This window comes from Leptopilina heterotoma, unplaced genomic scaffold (assembly GCF_015476425.1).
Source record: "Leptopilina heterotoma isolate Lh14 unplaced genomic scaffold, ASM1547642v1 Lhet_73, whole genome shotgun sequence".
Classification (NCBI taxonomy): domain Eukaryota; kingdom Metazoa; phylum Arthropoda; class Insecta; order Hymenoptera; family Figitidae; genus Leptopilina; species Leptopilina heterotoma.
The window spans coordinates 571,589-590,239 of NW_025111169.1; the positions used below are offsets into that span (position 1 = coordinate 571,589).

Consider the following 18,651-nt stretch of genomic DNA (forward strand, 5'->3'; position numbering starts at 1 on the left):
TTTATTATACTTTAGTTAATTATAATTTTTTGAAAGTAGTTTTTTTAACTTTGCAAATTTTATTTCGTTTTACAAAAGTATAGTTTCATTTATGCAAAATTATTCGGATCTGGAAAAAGAAAACTCAATTCGAAATATTTTTCTATATTTTGATTCATATTATTTATTTTTCTTTTAATAAAATAAATAAGTTTATAAATATATATTCATTTTTTTGAAATTATTTAAAATTTAACTACAATGTTAAATTTAAACATGCTTTTCAAATAATTTTACAATAACAATTTTATAAAACGTTGTACGACAAAAAAAAAATTAGTTCTCTTTTCTTATTACAAATATGGCTGAGTTTATTAGCTAGTAACTATTTTACACGAAATCTTATTGTCAATAAGAATAAGTTTTGCATAATTATAATATCAAAAAAAAAATGTACAACGCGTATTAGACACGAATTAACAGGATATATCACAGCAATTTAGTGATTTTATAATTTATCACAGAATTCAATTCTAGATTTATACAATATTATTTCAATTTTCATTTCTTTTTTTATACAAATTGCATTTCAGTCTTGCAGCTTTATTATGTTTGAATGTGTGTTTTAGTGCGCAAAACAATGGGCGAAAAAATTTAATTAGTTCATTTTTTTAAAAATACAGATTCATTTTGAATTTGCTTTCGCAATTGTTCAGTTTCATCATCACTGCTGCTACTATTATTATTGTACAAATTTTGAATGCGACCTTTTCGTTTTTTTCTTTTATTACATTTGAAAATTGGCGATCTCTTTCGTTTTCTTTTTCCTCGATTTAGCGTTACTTCTGATAAATTTTCAGCGATTATTTCTAAATCCTCATCGACATCACTATTTTCTTCGTTGTATTCACTTTCGTCTTCGTTAACGCAAAATGAATCCTGTAAAACGAAAACAATGTAAAATTATTTTAATTAACTCGAATTTTATTCTTGCTATATTAATTTCAAGTTTTATTTTATTTACTCGTAAATTTTACTCGCTAGCGTGGGAAACGCTCTGTTCAATTTATTGCTATGCAAAGTACAAAATTTTTTATTTCTTTTTGATACAATTCATTATAAGAATTTAATTATTTTCAATTTCAGTTTTAACTAATTTCCTCGAAAGAATTTTAGATTTTTTTCGAACAAATTAAATAATTTACAAATATTTTAATAAAATTCTTGGCAAAAATTCAATTATTTTCATAAATAACAAAATTGTTCGGAGGAATTCAATTATAATCAATATAATTGCAATAAAATTTCTGGAAAAAATTCAATTCCTTTTGAAAATCTATTCTTTTGAAATCTATAAAATTTTTCTAAAGAATTCTAAAGAATTCAATTAATTTAATGAATTTTAAGAAAATTTTTTTGTATAAATTTTATAAATTTAAATACAATTTAAAAAAATTTGAATGAAATTTGTTTCAAAAATTCAATTATTTTCATGAATTTTAAAAAAATTATTCTCAGAAATTTAATTGTTTCCAATGGTATCCGGACAAGAATTCCAAATTAAAAAATCCAAAGTAAATGAAATCCAAAAAAGTAACAAAAAAATAGTTTCACTTTGGATTTATTTTTTTGGATTTTTTGTCCTGGTCAAAAAGTACAAAGAAATTAAAAATTCAATGAAAAAAATTGAGATACAAAAATTTAAATCCGCCTTGAATAAAATTATCCTTTTTTTAAAACATTTTATAAAATAATTGAAATTCTTCTAGAAATTTTTTTATTTATGAAAATAATTGAAATTTTGTGAAGAATTTTTTTATTTTTGAAAATAATTGAATTTTTGTAAAGAATTTCATCAAAATTGTTGAAAATAATTGAATTTCTTGGAATAATTGTTTTAAAAATTTTATAGAATAATTGAAATTCTTCTAGAAATTTTTTTATTTATGAAAATAATTGAATTTTTGTGAAGAATTTTTTTATTTTTCAAAATAATTGAATTTTTGTAAAGAATTTTATCAAAAATGTTGAAAATAATTCCGATTTTATAGCGTGAATGTAAGAACGTTCCTAGAAAGAATTAAATTATTTTAATGAATTTTTATTCAAATACATCGCAAAAATGAAATTCGTTTCAATTCAATTTTAATAAAACTTCTCGTGAAAAGTCAATTATTTTATAAAAATTTTGATAAAATTCTGTATAATAATTCAATTATTTTTAATACAACATTATGAAAATTCTTCAAAAAAATTAATTTAATTTCCAAAATTCCAATAATAAATTTAATTCTTTCAAAGAATTTCCTTCAATCCTTTGAAAATATTGTAGTTCTTTTTAAATTGAATTTTTTGAAAAATTCGAATGCAACTGATTTTTACGAAGAATTTCTTTCAAGATTTTAAAATAATCGTATTTGCTAATAAATAACTGTAATTATAAAATTTCATTAAAATTGTTTGGAAATAAATGAATTCTTTCCAGAATTTTATTAAAATTAATCAAAAAATTTGAACTCTTTCGAGAAAATTTATAAAAATTGTTCTAAAACTAATTTAATTCATAGGAAAAATATATTATTAACGCGAATAATTGAATTCATACAAAGAAATTTATTATTTACGAAAATAATTGAATTGTGATGAATTTTATTAAAACATAAAAAAAATTTAATTTTTTTTTAGAGAATTTATTAAAATTATATAGAAAATAATTGAATTACAATAAAAAGAAGTTTATTTATTTATAAAAAATTATTGAATAGTTGTGAATAGTTTTATTAAAGTTGTGCTAAAAGTAATTGAATTCTTACGAAGAAATTTATTATTTACGACCATAATTGAATTGATAAATTTTGTTAAAATTAATAATTCAATTCACACGAAGAAATTTATTATATGTTGGAAAATATTTCAATTCTCATAAAGAATTTAATCGCAATTTTGTAAAATAATTGAATTATGTCAAAGAATTTTAGCAAAATTTTTGAAAATAATAATTGAATTCTTATATACAAATTTTGTTTCATAACTTTTGAAAATAACTTAATTTTTTGCGAAAAAATTAAAAAAAAATTGTATTGAATATAATTGAATCTCTGAAAAGAATTTCATTATTTACAAAGGAAGTAATTTAATTCTTGCGGAGAATTTTATTAACTTGAATTCGCAAAAAGAAATTTATTATTTTTAAAAATAATTGAATTCTTGCGAAGAATTTTATGCGCGAGAATAATCTTCAGATATTTATGTATAAAAATATTAATTGAAAGAAAACAAAAACTCACCTGTACGTAAGTATCATCATATTGCGAAAGAGGTTGAGAGAATACATTTCCATGAAAGTGAGACGATTTTTTAATGAGAAATGCTCCCGGTCGTCGAATGGGACTCCTAACTGATTTCATATAATGAGCACGCATATCCTCATGTTGTGTAGTATTTTGCGTGTAACTGACGAAATCTTGAAGATCATCATCATCATCTTCACCAGACGAACCATCAGAAGTGTTATAATCATCATCACTTACATCTGCCTCATTGTCGATAAATTGACAATCAGGTCTCCGCTTCTTAATTTTCTTTCGTTTCACCTCAGGACTCTCCGTTGAAGTTGAATTAAAACTAACTTCCCGATTCATTTCCCTTTTCTCCGTAAGTTTCAAACTTAATTTACTCTGTCTATTTTTTCTATCACTTGATGTTGAGGGTGAATTAATGTGCACTCGTTTAAATGAATTTAAATCCGGTTTCTTAAATATTTCCTCACTATTTACTTCAGTTTGTTTCGAACTTTGGTTTGGTGTTTGATTTTTTTCTGTGGAATCTTGACGAAGTGAAAAGGGTTTGCTACGTTTGGATAATATTTCTGCGGTTTTTTCTTCATTTTGTTTCGAACTATTGTTTGGTATTTGATTCTTCTCGGTGGAATCTTGACGAAGTGAAAAGGGTTTGTTACGACTTAATAAATTTACTTCATTGCTTCTTGAACTATTATTCGTTACTTGATTCTCTTCGCTGGAATCTTGAAGAAGTGAAAAAGGTTTATTTCGCTTGAAGAGGGAAAACTTTTTTTCCGGTTTGGAAATATTTTTATTTTCTGGATTTGTTACTTCTGGGGGTATTTTAGTCACATTTGTTGTTGGTGGTAAAGTTTTTTGTTGTTCATTTTGTTTAAAATATTTCGTAGTATTTACTTCACTAGCCAGCACTTCAAAATCACTATCCCAATCGACGTCGTTGATAATACCGAAAGAAAAACGAGAATTTTCTTTCTCATTTGCTTTTGAATTTTCCCCTTTACTATTTGAATTGTTATCAAAACTTTCTTTTTCTTTATTTGATTTACTATTTTTCTTGTCCGATGTTGCTCCAGTTTCGTTGAGAGAAAATCTCGAATTTCCCTTCTCGTTGAGAAAAAATGTACTCGAAACATCCTTTTCGTTGAATGAAACTTCACTTAAATTTCCCTTCTCGTTGAGAGAAACTTGAATCGAATTCCCCGTTTTGTTGAGAGATAATTTGCAGGAATTTCCCTTTTCGTTGAGAGAAATTTTACTCGAATTTCCCCTTTCGCTATTTATCGATTTTTCGGGATTCAGTGTCGAAATTTCTTTTCCCTTTTCGTTGAGAGAAAATTTATTCGTTCCCCTTTTTTCAGGAAGCGACGATTTATTAGGTTTCACTGTCGATATTTCCAAATTTCCAATTGTTAATTTTTTCCTCTGTTCAATAGTTTTTGCTTTTTCGTTGAAATTTTTCAAATTTTCCCTTTCGATGGGCGTAGATTTAACTGGACTCACTGTCGAAATATCTAAATCTCCAAAAGTTAGTTTTTTCCTTCTGGAAATGTTCGTTTTCGATATTTCATTTTCTTTACTCAAATTATCATTCGATGTAAAGGATATTACTATATCGGAATTTTTCTTCTCGTTGATGGGAAGTTTATCAGAATTTTCCTTCTGGTTTAGTTTCGTAATCGCAAGATTTCCAATAGTTAGTGTATTCCCTTTGGGAATATTTTCGAATTGATTTGATTTGTTTGGTGTTTTTCCCGGCTCTGGAACGTTGCTGGCAATAATGGAGATATCATCGAATTCGGTATTGAAAAGATCTTCGTCTGAATCGAGAATTTCGTAAACCATTTGTTTATCGTCTTTTATAGTTGAAATATTTTTTTCTTCGTTCCTTGTTGTTTGATAGTTTTCAATTCTTTGATTTTCAATTCTTTGATTTTCCATTCTCTGATTTTCAATTTTCTGATCTTCAATTCTTTGATTTTCAGTTATCGATAGCGAAGAACTTACTTTTAAATTATTGTTGTTGAAAGATTTGTTCCCATTGATTTTTCCAATTTCTTCAATTACTTGCGTAATTGTGATTCCACTGGTGTTTGTCGATAAAGTCAGGATACTATTATTACGAGAGACATTCTCTTGAGTCGAAGGATTTTTATTACTTAAAATCACTGGATTTAATAAATCTTGAGTGTTTATACAATCTAATGACATTCCCCCCAAGAGGTGACTAGCGTTGATTACTGTTTCTTTTTTATCTTGTGCGGAATTTCTTGACTGAATCCCGTCGGGGGATATTTTTTCTTTGACTGGCACTGACGGAATTTCTTTGGAGTTTTTCAAACTCTGGGTCCTTACGAAATCCTGAGTGTTTAAGGAATCTAAAGTTGTACCTCCGAGAAGATTACTAAAATTATATTCCCTCCCCTCTGGTGATAAACTTTTTGTTCTTGGAGGAATTTCATTCTCATTTCTCAAATTAAGCGAAATTGTTTCCTTTTCTTGTTGTTCGACAATTTTTTCAATCACATTTCGCTCAATAACTTCTGCATTTTTATCACTATTTTGACTTTTTATCGAATCAAGACTCGAATCCTCCAAAATATCGGTAAAATTAAACATTACTTTCCTTTCTTCTTCTAAATTATTTTTATCGCACAGATTTTGATTTTCTTCCTCAATGTCCATTGAATTCGATTCGTCCTTTATTTCCGTTTTTAAATCGCCCATCTCCATTTGCATTTCCATTTCTACTTCGGGTTCACTCTCGTCCGTCGTCTCCAGTAAATCATCAAAATTACAGGTAACTTCAAATTTATTCGGTAAATTGTCATCGTGAAAATTTTCCAATTCTTCCGATGATGATGAATCATAGATCAAATCGAGGAAACTTCGTTCAATTGTAACTTCACCAGCCGTGAAATATGTGCTATACAAATTTTCATTATCATTATCAATATCATTATGATTATCATATTCATTATAATAAGAAACTGATGGAAAATTTTGTGAATGAATTTGAGAATTTGGCAGTTCATGAATTGTTTCCTCGCTACTTTCTCTCACTTCCGGTATTGCTTTCACGTAATCCTTATCATTTAAATTTGGTATTACTAAATTTCGCAGAAAACTTAAATCCTTCGATGGATTTTTTTGCTTTGTTCGAAAGTATTTTTCGTTTGTTTCAAAATTCAAAATATGTGAATCGGTTCTTGTCTTTCGAATTGCACATAGTGTTAAAAATTCCTCGCTCTCCTTATCCGAGAAATAAAGGTTCACGTCTTTAATACTTATATTTTGTTGTGTTTGTGAACACGCGTAATTATTGTACTCGGACATTCTTTCGCCTGGTTTTGTTGTTTTGAAAAAATTCTGTATTGACGATTGACCGGTATTTTTTGCACCTGTAATTAATAGTGAACAAATGAATTAAAAAAGGAAAAAAAGATTCAATTCAAAAGAAAAAGAACAATTTAAATATTAATTAAATAAAATAAAAAAAAATTAAATTTGAATATTTGAATATTAAAACAATAATTAGATCGAGGATTTCTTTTACCAGGTTCCTTTTCAATTAGTCTTGTCTCTGTGGTTTTCCTTTTTGGGTTTAGAATTTCCTTTCTCTTCGATGCACCTTTTACTTTTGGAGTTTTCGTTAATACTTTCATGTGCATCTTTCGACAATCTGGCGTGAATTGATTTGGAATCATTCTTGGACTTTGTTCATAAAGAGCAGAATTAATGGCACTTGACTGCAAGACCTTGCTGTTTAAACTATCCTTCTTAGACATTGTACTTTTTAAAGACTGCAAAAAAGAAATTTGTTTTTACAATTTCTGAATTTAATATCACAAAAAAGGTTAAAATTTTTTAATTTAACAATAAATAATTAAATTTGCAAAATTTACCTCGAGCTCTTTTCCGTCTGTCACTAAGGCAATAATACGTCCATCTCGTTTACGACCAGTTCGTCCCATTCTTTGAACTAATCTGATTGGTGAACTTTGAGACATGTCAAAGCAAATAATTAAATCTACTTCTCCTACATCCAAACCTTCTTCTCCTGTAAATTAAAGTTCAGAATTATTAAAGAGAAAAAAAAGTGGAACAGATCGATTTTAATTAAATTTAACAAATAATTTTTTCCAGCAACGTACCTACTGACGTGGATATTAAAACATTCACTATATTGCTTCGAAAATTTTCCAAGGCCTCTATTTGTTGACGTCGCTTTTGACCGGCTTGCCCAACAAACATTTGAGGACGTATTAGTGGTCTACTTTGTAAAAGCAGAACGTAAACCTCATTCACAATGTCCCGAAACTAAGAAATTTAAAAGAAAATTCAATTCGATTTCAAAAAAAATAAGAAAAGAGAATTGTCAAATTTGCCAAAATAAATATTACCTCTACAAATACGATTGCTCTCGTTTCTTCATTTTTGTCCTGAAAGGATTTGAAATGCTTTTCGAGAAGTTCCTTCAGTTTGTAGAATTTATTGTGACCAAAGAGAATATCATTAGAAACCTAAAAATTTTATTTTTGGTATTAAAATTTAAAAATTATATTTTAGGCATTAAAATTTAAAAATTTAAATTTATTTTTAAAGAGAAAGGAAAAATTATTTCTTGTATTCTGTCATTGAATTAGAACAGTTGTTGCAAAAGATACGAAGAAAGAAAGTATTGAAAAAATTGTTATCAGTAACTTACGTCTGGTATAGTTCCGTCCGATAATGGTTCAATAACAGGAAACGGGCCGAGATAATTTTTTATGTCCTTAAGCATTTCGTGTAAATTAATTTCCTGCGCCAACCAACGTTTGTCATTGTGATCTATGGGAAAAAAATGTTGTATTCTTTTTTCTATTTTGCTACATTAGAGTATTTTTAAAGTAATTAATTAAAGTAATCTTCCAATTTTTATTATTTTTTACTTTCAACTTACTTTCATAAAAGTGCATAAATGCTCGCAGTCCATGTCTGATCATTAATTCATAAGCATGATACATTGTTTGCAATATATTTAATGTTTTCATTATTTGTCCATAGTTTCCACTTTTATTTGGCTTTGCTTGAAAGTCCCTTAGCAAGTGGAATATCTAAGAGAAAAATAAAAAATAGAAAATTACAATTATATTTTAATATGAATAAATAAATTCACTTTTTAGTTTAGTTCAATATTAAACAAAAAAAAATATTCTGGATAAAATTATTTTTATTTTTATCTTTTTACTGTTTTTAATTTTTTAATACATAGAATAAATAAAAAACATACCCTTCCTCTGGTTATGTTGCCAGTGTCTCCTCTAAGAACATTACATCGAACCAAAAATCTGACATGAGGATCCATTACTGATATGTATCTTTCCTTAAATCTTGCTAATTCATCACTTAAACGAACTAAAATAATGTCGAATTTCCGCTCATTAATGTAAGGAGTAATGTCCGGTGACATATCGTCTCTCAATTCTAAATTTGAAATGTGAAGATTCGTGATGACCTGTAATAGAAATTAATTCAAAATATGAGATTTGAATAAAATAATTAACAAAAAAAAAAAAATTGAAACTGAATAAAATTAAATTGTAACAGTTAATCGAAAAATTTGAGTTAACAAAAAATCTTACCTCCACTACTTTAGCTATTTTATCTCCAGGTGTTGCAGAAAGAGCCAAAACTCGAAAAAATTTATTTTGCTCGCTTAATAAACGTACACTCTATAAAACATGGAAAGAAGAAATTTTATCTAATTTACCTATCGACGAAACGAAAAAAAGAGTTTCTTTGGATATTTATTTATCTAAATTTATTTATCTGGCTTCATACTCGATTATTAATTTTTAAAAATTAGAATAATAGAAGAAAATAATAATAATAAAATAATTCTTTTTAAACATTATACAGTTAAAATTTTCAAAGATTTAAATTCAAAAATCTTTTCAAATTTAATTATTATTATTTTCAAAGATTTAAATTTAAAAATCTTTTCAAATTTAATTATTTCTAAAATGTTTACACTAAAACGCTTCTAATATTCAATTATTATCTTAAAATGTTAACTGAAATTCAATTCTAAATCAATTCTTATTAGAAAGTTCTATGAGAATGTGAAAATATTATTTATGAAAATAATCAGAAAAATAAAATTTATAAAAAAAAAATTCAATTGTTTCGAAGAAAATTTAAGTTCGTTCTAGGAATTAAATTAAAATTGTACTGAAAATAATTGAATTCTTCTAAAAAGTTTGAAAATTTTGAAAAATAAATTAATCTACCGATAAAAATATTGTCAAACTTTTTAAACATATAATTGAATTTCATTGAATATAGATTGAAAAATTGAATTTTTTGGAAAAATTTTATAACTTACGAAAAAAATTGGATTCTTGCAACAAAATTCATTAAAAATTTTTTTTTTTTGAATAATTGAACTCTTTCGGTAAATTTTTTTAAAATAGTAAATATTGAAAATAATTGAAGATTTTTATTAATTTTTTTTTTAAATAATTGAATGTTTGCAAAGAATAGTATTGTAAATAGTAAAAAGGAAACTAGTAATTGTAGATTTTACTGTATGAGTACGAAGTCTGATTGATTTTTATTTCTACATTTCTATGAATAGTTTTTAAAAAATATAAAAATAAAAATGCAAAATAAATCAGAGAAAGTATTTACCTCACAGTAAGAGTGCTTTCCCAAAGCTTTATGAGCTTCATCGATAACTAAACACTTGACCATATTGAGTGGAAAAATATTCTTCTCCAAATCCTTATGAAATGTTTGAGGAGTTGCGAATATTACTCTTTTATTCATCCACGCCACTTCACGAAGCTTCTGATTTGTAGTTCCTTAAATTAAAGTTCAATTAGAAATTTAGTCATGTTTCTAAATAAATAAATAAATAAATAAAATATTTAAACATTTTCTATTCGCAGTTTTTGTTTTCAAAAATACAAAATTGAAAAATTCGTAAAAATTACCAGTAAGTTCAATAGTCTCTTCACTGGGGATTCCCATGATTTCGTGACAGGCGTTTATTTGTTGTGCCACAAGTGGTTTTGTCGGAGCTAAAAAGACGACCTTTCCCTTTGGATACCATCTCCAAAAATTGTACATCAAAACTGCCGCTATAAACGTTTTTCCCAAACCTAAAAAACAAAAAATGGTAAATTAAATTTTTAATTTAATGATTTAATTTTTTTTAATATATATATATAATAGTTATGTAATCACACGGTCTTGTCAAAATAATAAAACGATGATCCCGATTAGGAGTGAACGTTTATTTCACCGTTTTGTTATCAATTTTTATTTAATTTTTATTTTTAACGAAATTTTATGTTTGAGAAAAAATTCGTACCTGTTGGCAGACATACTAGAGTATTACGATAAAGTGATTTTTTAACAATCGCAAATTGATATTCTCTAGTGGGATAGTTTTCAGGATATACCCAAACATTTCCGGCGGACAAATCGAATCCCAGTGTTTCAGGGTCGTCCGAAAATAAAGAACGTTGGGATGGTATGTCATCCATTTCCTTTCACTTCTAAAAAAATTATTTAATTATCAATCTATTCAATTGAACACAAAAATAACATATTTATCATTTCTTCTTTCAATCCCAAGAATTTTTCGTAGATAAAACAAGTTAAAAATAGTTTTCACATAAAGAGTATAAATATACATATCACGTCGAACACGAAAGAACTTGTTTAATAAATCCAAATATTGTCAAATTATCAAATTATCCAAATTTTCAATTTTCAAACATTTTCATATAATTAGAAATAAAGAATAAAAGTTAATATAATATTTTTATTCCCTACAACAGAATGTCTTTTAAATAAACAAAACGAAAAGAAAACAAATGTGTCATAACAATCTTATTATTTTGAGGTTAACTTTATGCTTTTAAATTTACTTCAACTTTGAATGAATATACATGTAAGAAAACAAAGTATTTAAATTACATTCAATTTTAAACATATTTATTATATAAACTAAATAATAAATAATAAGTTGTAAACTTACGTTTGTCACATAACCTTAGAAATAATATTATGACCCGAAATTGTAAACACAGCACAAATTTAAAATAGTACGTTCATCTAACAATATAGACTTTCATTTTATAACAAACTTTTATTAAAAAATCATATTTAAAAGAGCAAATTTTAATAATTAATTAGAGATATTAATGAGATGAAAACACATAAACACAACTGTCTATAGTATTAAGGACTGTTCACACCGCTCAGTGATGCAGTTCACACTTACACATGTGAATGATCTTTCATGTATGTGTGACACTTGTCAGCTGTCAAACCTGTCAAATTTCATAAATACTCCAATTGTTTTGAATTGTTTAAATCTTTTAAATTTACTCGCAAATTTACTAAATTATTAATGTTAATACATTTAAGGTTATAATGTCAATATTCTATTTATTGAATATAAAATATTAGTTTGGGAAAATATTTGTTGAGTGTGTTTAAAAGGTGTTGCGTGACATTTAAATGACTTCATCAACTTTTATGAACTTTATGAATAAAATCTCTTGAGAAGAATCAAATTTTCTATAAATAAAAGGATGGCTCCTCCGCCTGTAGTCACAGGAATATCACCTAAGGAAGGTCCTCCAGGAACTCGTGTTACCGTTCGTGGAGAATTTCTAGGAAATAAAAGTCAGGATCTTATAGGTTAGAAATCACGATTATTTTCCTTTCGTTCAAATCTATTGAAAATGAAATTGTTTTTGAAAAAAATATAATTACTACTATAAAATATACTGCTACTACTATCTATTACTAATATAAAAATTTCTATAATACAACAATTGAAATAATAACTTTTCTCTTGTTCTATATAATGTTTATAAACTTTTTTGTTTTGATTTTAGTTCTTGTAAATTTTATATCATCTTTTCTTTTCTGTATTTCTGAATTTTATATATTTTCCAGAGATTTAAGAAAAGAGTTTTCTTTTTTTGAAGAATTTTTTATTCATTTTAATGATTTTAATCTATTTTGTGTAATAATTTGAAAGGTTTGACAATTTGCGGCTGCGACTGTCTCCTCTCGGCAGAATGGAAATCGCCGAACAAAATAATAGCGAGATCGGGACCCTGCAAAGGCCGTGGCGATATAATAGTAACAACTCGAAGTGGAGGTCAAGGAACGTCGACAGTGCAATTCCGGGGATATCACGAAACAATTGGTCCGATGAAAGAGTCCGCAGTGTGGGTCGAAGAGGCGCCGGTTCAAAGTTTCGTTTGGGGAAGACGAGCTCTTTCTCCCACAAATTATCAACAGGAAGATCCACTGGGATTAAGTGTCGAAGGAAATGAGTATGAATATTCAAACAATTTGTTTATTATTATTTTAAATATATAATTTGAAAATATTTCCGAAAATTATGATCCACAAGTTTTGGACGTTCCTTTGTAAGAATTTAATTATTTTTATAGTTTCCTCTTTGCAGGAATTCAATTATTCTCAAAACAATTTTAATTAAATTCCTCAGAAGAATTAAATTAAATTAATGAAATGATATTTGTTAACAGGAAAAAATTTCCCGAAGACGAGCTTATAGAACTCTTTGGAGATAGAACCGGTGAATTAACCAGTGAAAAATTTCATCCCGGTTGGTTTCTTTTGCAATATCATCATGCAACGACTTTGGATGATTTGAAAGCTGGTTTGGCTTATTTACGACGTAAAGTGCATTCACAAAAGGAAGGTCAATTATCTTTTTTAAAGGTAAACACAATTTTCCGTAAATTGTTTAAATTTACTCATTTATTCACTGATTACTGGCAAAATTATTCAAAATAATCAAAATATTCTGTCTTCATTAAATAATTTTATTCTAAACATAATTTTCTGTTTTTATAATTTTTTTAATCTGTAAATTTATATATTTACTGATTACTTACTAATAATAAAGAAATTTACTAATAATATAAATTCTAAAAAATAGAAATGAAATTGTCTGGATTTAATTAAATAGTATTAATTTTCTTTCAGGCAAACGTTCGTTCGGTAATGGAGCAACTCGACACGATAATGTTTCTCAAGGAGCAATTTGAAATCGATGAGAAGAAATACGGCGAAAATCCAATGGAAAAATTGGAAAATGCAATAAAAGAATCGATGGCGGAGGCTAATAAATTATTCGACGATGTTCTTGCACGAAGAGATCGAGCGGACGCCACTCGTAATGCTTTGGCACTAATGCAACGTTATCGTTTCCTCTTTTGCATGCCAGTCAATATCGAAAAGAATATCAAGCAAGGAAATTATGATCTCGTGATAAACGATTACGCCCGAGTGAAGAATCTCTTTAAAAACACTGAAGTTGAAGTCTTCAAAAAAGTTTTAGCTGAAATTGAAAGTAGAATTGACACACTGAGGGATATTTTAAGAAAAAAACTCGATGAAGTGCCATTTACTCTAGAGGAGCAGAAGAAAATTATTCGTAATCTTGTGAGTCTCGAGGCTGAGGGCGATCCCGCTTGGGATGCCATAGGTGACTAAAATATATTACTATTGGAAAATCTATTCTAAATTATTATTTCGATTTTTGTTTTTAAAAAATAAATTTAATTATAAATAAATAAATTAATTTTTAAATAAATAAATTAAAATTTACAGTGTCGCACGCCACCTATTTGGAGAAGAGCGTGAAATTGTGTGTTCAAGAATGTTTCGAGGCAGAAAGTGAAGAATTGAAACAATCGAAATCGAATGCAACGACACCAATGTCAATAAAGCAATTGAGATCGAGTAAGAATGATAAGAACAGCATCTCATTGAGGGTCCAGTGCATCGAAGAAATTTGTGACATTATTATGGAACAATTGCCAGATCTTTGGCGATTGGGACAAAGTTATTTTACCGGTCAACTTCATGTTAGCGTTAATGCCGAAAAACAAGGACCATTCAAAGTAAGAAAAGGCGAATAGCTTTTTATTTATTTTACAAAAAAGAAATAATTTTATTAATTCAGAACGTTTGTTCTCAAAGAAAGGCAGACTTAAAATTTAAAAATAAAGAAAAGAAAATTCAACATTTAGAAAAAGAAAATTATAAAAGTTATTAAAATCTTTTTCAACAATTAATTTTTGTAAATTTAGTTTACTAACTTGGAATTTCTTTTGCAGAATTTAGTTTTATCTAGTATTCAACACGCTGTAAATGCGATGAAAAGTGCATATAGTTCGAAAGTTGATGCTCCTTGGCTTTTGCATAGTCTTCGTTGTATTAGACAAATGTACGCTTCTCTCATTCATCTTGATTTGCCGAGCGATGCTCTCGATATTTTCGGAAATTTCATCTTTGATTTGAGGTACGTTGTGACAATTTATTTTTGTTATTATAAAATAAATTGGAGTACATTTGAAAATGTTCTTTGAATGTTTTTTTTTCATTTTATTTTCTTCTTGTTGGATAAAATTGTTATTGTTATTGTTGTTTGTTTATTTTTTTTTATTTAAAAGAATGTTTGTTTAGTCTTTAAAAGTCTCGACTAATATTAATTTGATTTTTTAGAATGCAGTGTTTAGCGGCATTATTTAAACAAACGGCGGAAAATATTCTAGCATTACAGCGCAAAGAAATATGGCAAGTTGAATATTTGAATGAAGACGGTGGAATTACAAAATTGGTATGTTTTCTATTTGAAAATGATTTATTTAGTAATTCATGAAAATATTTTAATAATTCGTCAGAGAAGTTCACAAAGTTTATGATCAACGATTGAAGAGAAAGAAATATTTTTCAGATCCAAAACAAGAAAATATAATAAAATTTTTTCTTTACAAATTTTCATTATTTAAATTGATGACAAAAAAATTATTATTAAAAACGTTTTTTTATACGAAAATATATAAAAATTATCATTGAGAAAATTAGGCTAAACACTTTTTATACAAAACTATATAAAAATTTAAAAAAATATATTTTCTTCCAAATCGTTGATTATAATCATTGTGAACTTCACCAACGTTTAAGTAATTCCATTTTTTCTGTAAAATTATAATTTTACTAATAATTATTAGTTAATAGTATTTTTTAAATATTTGATTGATTAAATTAAATAATTGATTGATTAATTAAATTAAATAATTGGTTATTGATAAAATTAAATAATTGATTTGACATTTAATTTACTAGCCGTCACTGTTCGAAAAAATGGTAATGGAAGTTTCAAAATTGGCACGAGAAACTGCAGTTGCTTGCGGTCCAAGAGAAGCGCCTCTCTTAGCGAATTTGTCGCAGCAAGATTTATATCACAATTTGGTAAAATCTCTTTTCACGTCATTCACAAGATGTCTTCGACAATTGGCATTCAGTGGCAGTGAAGAAGCATTGGAGGAAGAAATTTCATCGGTTTCTCAGCTTGTTAGCTCTCCTGTTGGATACAGAATCAGAGACAGTAAGCAGCACGGTCCGGTATGTTTATTATATTTTCTATTTAATTAATTAATTGTTAGAAATTTAGTAAACTACTTGCTTTTGGTTAATTACTGAAATTTAAATTCTAATCTAGGATTTTTTGAATTATTGCTCTAATTTTACTGTAAGAGCCAAAAATACATAGAATTTTATATGGAATAGAAAAAAATCTATTTATATACAGATAGGAAAAAATAATTGTATATTAAAAGAAAAAAACTTTTTGTTAAAAGAAAAAAATTGTTTATTAAAAGAAAAAAAATTGTTTATTAAAAGGAAAAAAAAATTATTTATTATTGAAATTGAAGAAAAACAGTAATCAGTGAAAATTTTCTTTTAGACTTGGGAGCAGTGTTTGCTAATATCGCTGAGTAATATTCGTTATACACTGAATACGGTGCTGCCGAGGGTTGAAGAAAATTTGAAGACACTAGGATATCCGGATTTGTCGACGGCCACTGGTTGGAATTCCGATTGGACACAATTGGAGACTCTTGATACTGCAGTTTTGGAGGCGTATTTGGAGCGACGTTGCGATCCACTTGTTGGCACAATTGAGCCGAGTATGTATTTAGGCGATTTGGAATGGGATTCTTATTTGGAGCCAACACATGCTCGACCGTATGCACAGGAAGCGCTCGCTAATTTAATTGCAGTTCATGCAGAGGTATTAAATTAATTAAAATTGTCTTTGTTCTTTTAGAAAGATTAGTTTATTAGTACTTTCAATTCTATTTTCTTCTTTTTCTTATTCTTGATACAATTTCTAATTTTTCTATTTCCATTACTATATTTACTATTTTTAATTTTTCTGTTTCTATTTTTCCATTTACTATTTCTAATTTTTCTATTTCTATATTTAGTTTTTTTAATTTTTCTGTTTCTATTTTTCCATTTACTGTTTCTAATTTTTCTATTTCTTTTTTCCTATTTACTACTTCTAATTTTTTTTTACTTCATCTACTAATTTAATTATTTTTAACAGGTTCGACGCGTCTCTCCGGGATTATTGAAAAGAGTTTTGTCGCACATTGTAGAGACAATTGCCGAGGAATTGAATCGATTAATGTCTTGTGTAACTCGTTTCAGTCCATCGGGCATTATTCAAGCTCGCACTGATATTTATGTACTTTCAAAGGCTTTTGAACCCTACATAACTCAAAGGGCAAAGTAAGAATTACACAATATTAAATTAATTAAAGATCTAATTGAATTATTTCGAGAAATTTTATTATTTTGAAAATAATCGAATCCTCGCGAAGAAATTTATAAAATAATTAAAATCTAGCAAAGAACTTCATTAAAATTGTTCAAAATAATTTAAATGTTGAAGAATTTAATTAAAATTGTACTGAAAATAATTCAATTCTTCTCTAAACTTTATTATAATTTTCTAAAATAATTGAATTCTTTCAAGAAATTATTTCTATTAAAATATTAAAAATAATTTGATTCTTTCGAACAATAGAAAATATTAATTGTTTTGATTATAAATGAATTCTTTTGAAGAATTTCTTTATTTTTTTTATTGTAATCGATTTTTGTAATATTTGTAATTAAAAATTTTATTATTACATTTTTTTAAAATTATTCATAGAAAATTAAATGTTTTGGAACAATTTTTGTTAGTTTTTGTAAATTATTAACTTCTTTTGTAACATTTCTTTAAGTTTCTTAAAAATATTGTAGTTTTTTAATAATTATAATAGAAAATTTTTGAAAATAATTGAATTCTTCACAGAATTTTATTACAATTTTTTAAACTAACTGAATTATATTAAAAATATTTTATGAAAATTGTATAGAAAATAATTGAATTCATACGAAGAAATTTATTATTTGTAAAAATAAATTAATTCTTATAAAACATTTTATCAAAACTTTTGAGAATAATTTTCTATATTTTTTAAAAATAAATAAAAATTAAAATTTTACAAAATAATTGAATTCTTTCAAAAAATATTATTAAATTTTTTTAAAAATAATTGCATCCTTAAAAATAATTAAATTCTTGCGAATAAGAATAACAAACAAAATGCCTAATTTCGTGTGTAAAATTCGCAGGTTAATTTTTTTATTTGCTTAATTTTCAATTATTCTACTTTTGTAGCTTTTGTTAAAAATTGATTTAACATTAATTAATTAACTCTTTCGTTCATTATTCAAGAGTTTTCCTGGAGGAGGCACTGGAAGCAATTCCACAACCTGCCAATCAAGAGGATTTGCTTCGAATAAAATCATTGTTATCGAAAATAACAACATCAATGAAACTTCAAATTGGTTGTCTCGCCGATCCAACATTCACGAAAACAAATTTAGAGGAGAAAATCACGGAATCAATGACAACAATTGTGTAAATATAAATTATTACAAATTTAATAATAATAATAGTTGTAAAGAGAAAAATATTTTTATTTCTTTGTTCTGTAAGTGAAAACTTTTACAGACAGAAAGTTATAGAAAATACTTTCTTTATTTGTTATTGTTAGTAATAAACATAGTTAATTTAACGAATTCTAATTTTCTTGAAAGAAAAAAACAATTTTTTTACTTTTAAAATATAGGTGAATATATTTTTTTAAAATTATAAATCGCAGATTGGGTGAATAAAATGGAGAATTTTCGTTTACCATTAATAAATAGGATTAATAATTTATTTTTTTAACCACTTATAAACACAATTTTCGCTATTTTTTTAGTTACTTTATACACAATTGTAATGAGGTATTTTTAATCGCATTATAAAAACGCCATTTTACATTTTTTTAAGTTGTAAAACAATTTTTAGTAGATTACTAGATTTTGAGTATTTTCGTGTTTTTGAAAACAAACTTTGTACAATTTAAAAATTTGCCGTATACAGTAGATCTTTTCAGTAATTTTTTTTTATTTTAATATTTAAACATATTTTTTAAATTTG

General features: G+C 26.3%; 2 protein-coding genes across 3 annotated transcripts; one reads left to right on the forward strand and one right to left on the reverse strand.

Annotated features, from left to right (window-relative positions):
- Positions 1 to 234: 234 nt before the first annotated feature.
- On the reverse strand, positions 235 to 11,495 carry LOC122510682 (protein PFC0760c). Of its 2 annotated transcripts, none has more exons than XM_043625505.1 (14): positions 11,308 to 11,495; positions 10,636 to 10,819; positions 10,256 to 10,423; positions 9,951 to 10,123; positions 8,903 to 8,992; positions 8,551 to 8,775; positions 8,221 to 8,374; positions 7,987 to 8,108; positions 7,682 to 7,801; positions 7,433 to 7,598; positions 7,184 to 7,338; positions 6,835 to 7,081; positions 3,267 to 6,679; positions 235 to 918 (listed from the first exon to the last, which is right to left on the reverse strand). In XM_043625505.1, exons 2-14 carry the CDS (start codon positions 10,808 to 10,810, stop codon positions 643 to 645), a joined length of 5,484 nt encoding a protein of 1,827 aa, XP_043481440.1. In that variant the 5' UTR covers positions 10,811 to 10,819; positions 11,308 to 11,495; the 3' UTR covers positions 235 to 642. The 2 variants fall into 2 exon arrangements, with proteins under 2 accessions (XP_043481440.1, XP_043481439.1); XM_043625504.1 differs by having other exon boundaries at positions 10,636 to 10,822.
- Positions 11,496 to 11,613: 118 nt separating this feature from the next.
- LOC122510683 (exocyst complex component 2) lies at positions 11,614 to 18,241 on the forward strand. The gene is made up of 11 exons (XM_043625506.1): positions 11,614 to 11,975; positions 12,322 to 12,622; positions 12,839 to 13,034; positions 13,302 to 13,803; positions 13,929 to 14,221; positions 14,438 to 14,622; positions 14,826 to 14,940; positions 15,450 to 15,728; positions 16,072 to 16,398; positions 16,717 to 16,901; positions 17,899 to 18,241. Exons 1-11 carry the CDS (start codon positions 11,867 to 11,869, stop codon positions 18,086 to 18,088), a joined length of 2,682 nt encoding a protein of 893 aa, XP_043481441.1. The 5' UTR covers positions 11,614 to 11,866; the 3' UTR covers positions 18,089 to 18,241.
- The last annotated feature ends 410 nt before the right edge of the window (positions 18,242 to 18,651 follow it).

Coding starts and splice junctions, on each gene's coding strand:
- LOC122510682 (XM_043625505.1), bottom strand. CDS start 10,810: ATGGATGACATACCATCCCAACGTTCTTTATTTTCGGACGACCCTGAA. Junction 8,776..8,902: donor AAATAGCTAAAGTAGTGGAG/GTAAGATTTTTT, acceptor TTTCTATTACAG/GTCATCACGAATCTTCACAT. Junction 919..3,266: donor ATGATGATACTTACGTACAG/GTGAGTTTTTGT, acceptor TTCGTTTTACAG/GATTCATTTTGCGTTAACGA.
- LOC122510683 (XM_043625506.1), top strand. CDS start 11,867: ATGGCTCCTCCGCCTGTAGTCACAGGAATATCACCTAAGGAAGGTCCT. Junction 13,035..13,301: donor GTCAATTATCTTTTTTAAAG/GTAAACACAATT, acceptor ATTTTCTTTCAG/GCAAACGTTCGTTCGGTAAT. Junction 14,222..14,437: donor AAAAACAAGGACCATTCAAA/GTAAGAAAAGGC, acceptor TTTCTTTTGCAG/AATTTAGTTTTATCTAGTAT.